The sequence below is a fragment of the Tasmannia lanceolata genome, unplaced genomic scaffold, assembly GCF_043159265.1.
Source record: "Tasmannia lanceolata isolate RefF3 unplaced genomic scaffold, GAP_Taslan_0.1 ptg000023l, whole genome shotgun sequence".
NCBI lineage: Eukaryota > Viridiplantae > Streptophyta > Magnoliopsida > Canellales > Winteraceae > Tasmannia > Tasmannia lanceolata.
Genome location: NW_027518700.1, coordinates 14,589,129 through 14,591,193, shown reverse-complemented (window position 1 = coordinate 14,591,193; position 2,065 = coordinate 14,589,129). Strand labels below are relative to the sequence as shown.

The following is a 2,065-nucleotide window of genomic DNA, read 5'->3' as shown; positions in this document are numbered from 1 at the left end:
CTGCTGGTATTGCGAGGGCTATTAATGAGTCATGTAAAGGATCAGATGCACAAATCATAACCAATCAAGTGGTTTCCCGTCTGAGAATACGACGATAGGACAATATGGGGAGAGAAGCAGTCATAGTAGCAGAACATTTCCAAAAGAAACGATCAGAAGATCCAAACTTCTTCTTTTCTATGGAGTTGGATGAGGTGGGCAATTTAAGATCTATGTTTTAGGCGGATGCACGGGCAAGGACTATGTACCTAACATTTAGTGATGTAATTATTTTCGATGTTACGTACAAGACTAATAGGTATCAGATGCCTTTCGCTCCATTTACTGGGGTGAACCATCATAGACAGTTTGCCCTCTTTGGATGCGCACTACTAGCAGATGAGAAGGAAGAGACGTTTACATGGTTGTTTGAGCAATGGTTGAGGTGTATGTTTGGGAAGGCTCCTGGTTGCATAATTACCGATATGGATGGGGCAATGCGAAACGCAATTCAGAGTGTATTCCCTACTACTCGCCATCGGTTCTGCTATTGGCACATCAAGAAGCAACTAGTTGAGCATATTCCAGCTTTTAGAGACCCAACTAGTACGTCGAAAAATATTATTCTCATTGGTTTTATAGGAAAAAAATATCATATTCTGAGATGGAGTGGAAAAAGATGGTTGAGAAATATAACATTGGTGAAAAAGACTGGCTAGCGAAAATGTGGGAGTTTCAGAGTCATTGGGTGCCAGTTTATTTTAGAGGCACGTTCACTGCTGGCATGGTATCCAGTTCACACAGTGAAAGCATAAATGCCTTCTTTGATGGCTTCGTCAATCAAAACACAACTTTACAAGAATTTGTCCAACAATATGATAGGGCACTCGTTGCTCGTCGTAAGTTCGAATCTCAAGAAGACTTCAATACTAAATCAACAAAAGCTGTATTGAAAGGAAAAAATCGGTTGGAAGCCCAAGCAGGAGATTGTTATATGAGGGCATTATTTACCATATTCCAAACCGAGTTTACTGAAAGTATTGATTTGTGGAAAGAGGAGACATGTAAGAATGGCAATGTCACCGAATACATTGTTGGTTTCAGTGATGACCCAATATGGAAATGGTTGAAGGTTGTGTATGAGGAATTTAAAGAGGGCGTGAAGGCTACATGTGCATGTGCGAAGTTTGAAATTGAGGGGATTTTATGTAGACATATACTCCGCATTATGAACTTGAAGCGTTTAACGAGCATTCCTGCGAGATATATCTTACATAGATGGACTATTGGGGCGAGATATCACGTTGGTGGTGGAGTGCCTGCAGGAGAAGAAGATAGTGATGACGCTACTCCTCTTCAAAAATGGTGCCTGATAGGAAAGCATCAATGCATTCTAGAAGAAATGCAGAGTGATAAGAGTCTCTTCAAGAAGATGAATGAAGCTTTTGATTCTTCGTTAGCGGAATGTGAACAGAAGAAGAAGTTGGTTGAGCAAATTTCAATGCCATGCAGTGGCAGCCAAGTGCATTCTAACTTTATCAGGTAAACCCCTGAGATTGTTATTCGTGATCCCAAAGTTGTGAGAGGCAAAGGTCGCGCGAAAAAGGCAACTGTAAGCCCAATGGTTCCCACCTTGGCATTCCCATCTTCTTTTGATGATTCCAATACACAAGTAATTTATATCACTAATGTGTTTGAATGTCTAAGTTGTAGATGCTGATTGTGTTTAGACAAGATTGCTTTGATTGAGGCCAAGAAGCACTCATTTGACCACATTCGGAAGGCCAAAGTCGTCGAAAATCCAAGACTCTAGAAGACTTGAAGCATTGCAAGTGAAGACCATTTTACGTCTTTTTTAGTTTGTATTGATCCAATCCTAACTTAAGTTTAAGAGGCATAAATAAGTATCCACACACCCTAAATGCTTAAGTGGTTGTCCTTGTGGTGTTCCAACAATTTGGAACCCTCATAACAATCCCACTTGGTGAAGATTTGGAAGCCCAAAACAAATAAGAAACAAGAATTGAAAATCTGCTGGAAATAGGCTTCTCGGAACTCCGAGAGAATTCTCGGAGCTCGGAGCTCG

General features: G+C 40.7%; 1 protein-coding gene across 1 annotated transcript; it reads left to right on the top strand.

Moving 5' to 3' along the window:
- Window positions 1-703: 703 nt before the first annotated feature.
- Window positions 704-1,525, top strand: LOC143855852 (protein FAR1-RELATED SEQUENCE 9-like). The gene has a single exon (XM_077365905.1). The coding sequence runs from the start codon at window positions 704-706 to the stop codon at window positions 1,523-1,525; it is 822 nt and encodes a 273-aa protein (XP_077222020.1).
- Window positions 1,526-2,065: the final 540 nt, after the last annotated feature.

Excerpts from the sequence above, each read along its gene's own strand:
- LOC143855852 (XM_077365905.1), top strand. The coding sequence starts at position 704 with ATGTGGGAGTTTCAGAGTCATTGGGTGCCAGTTTATTTTAGAGGCACG.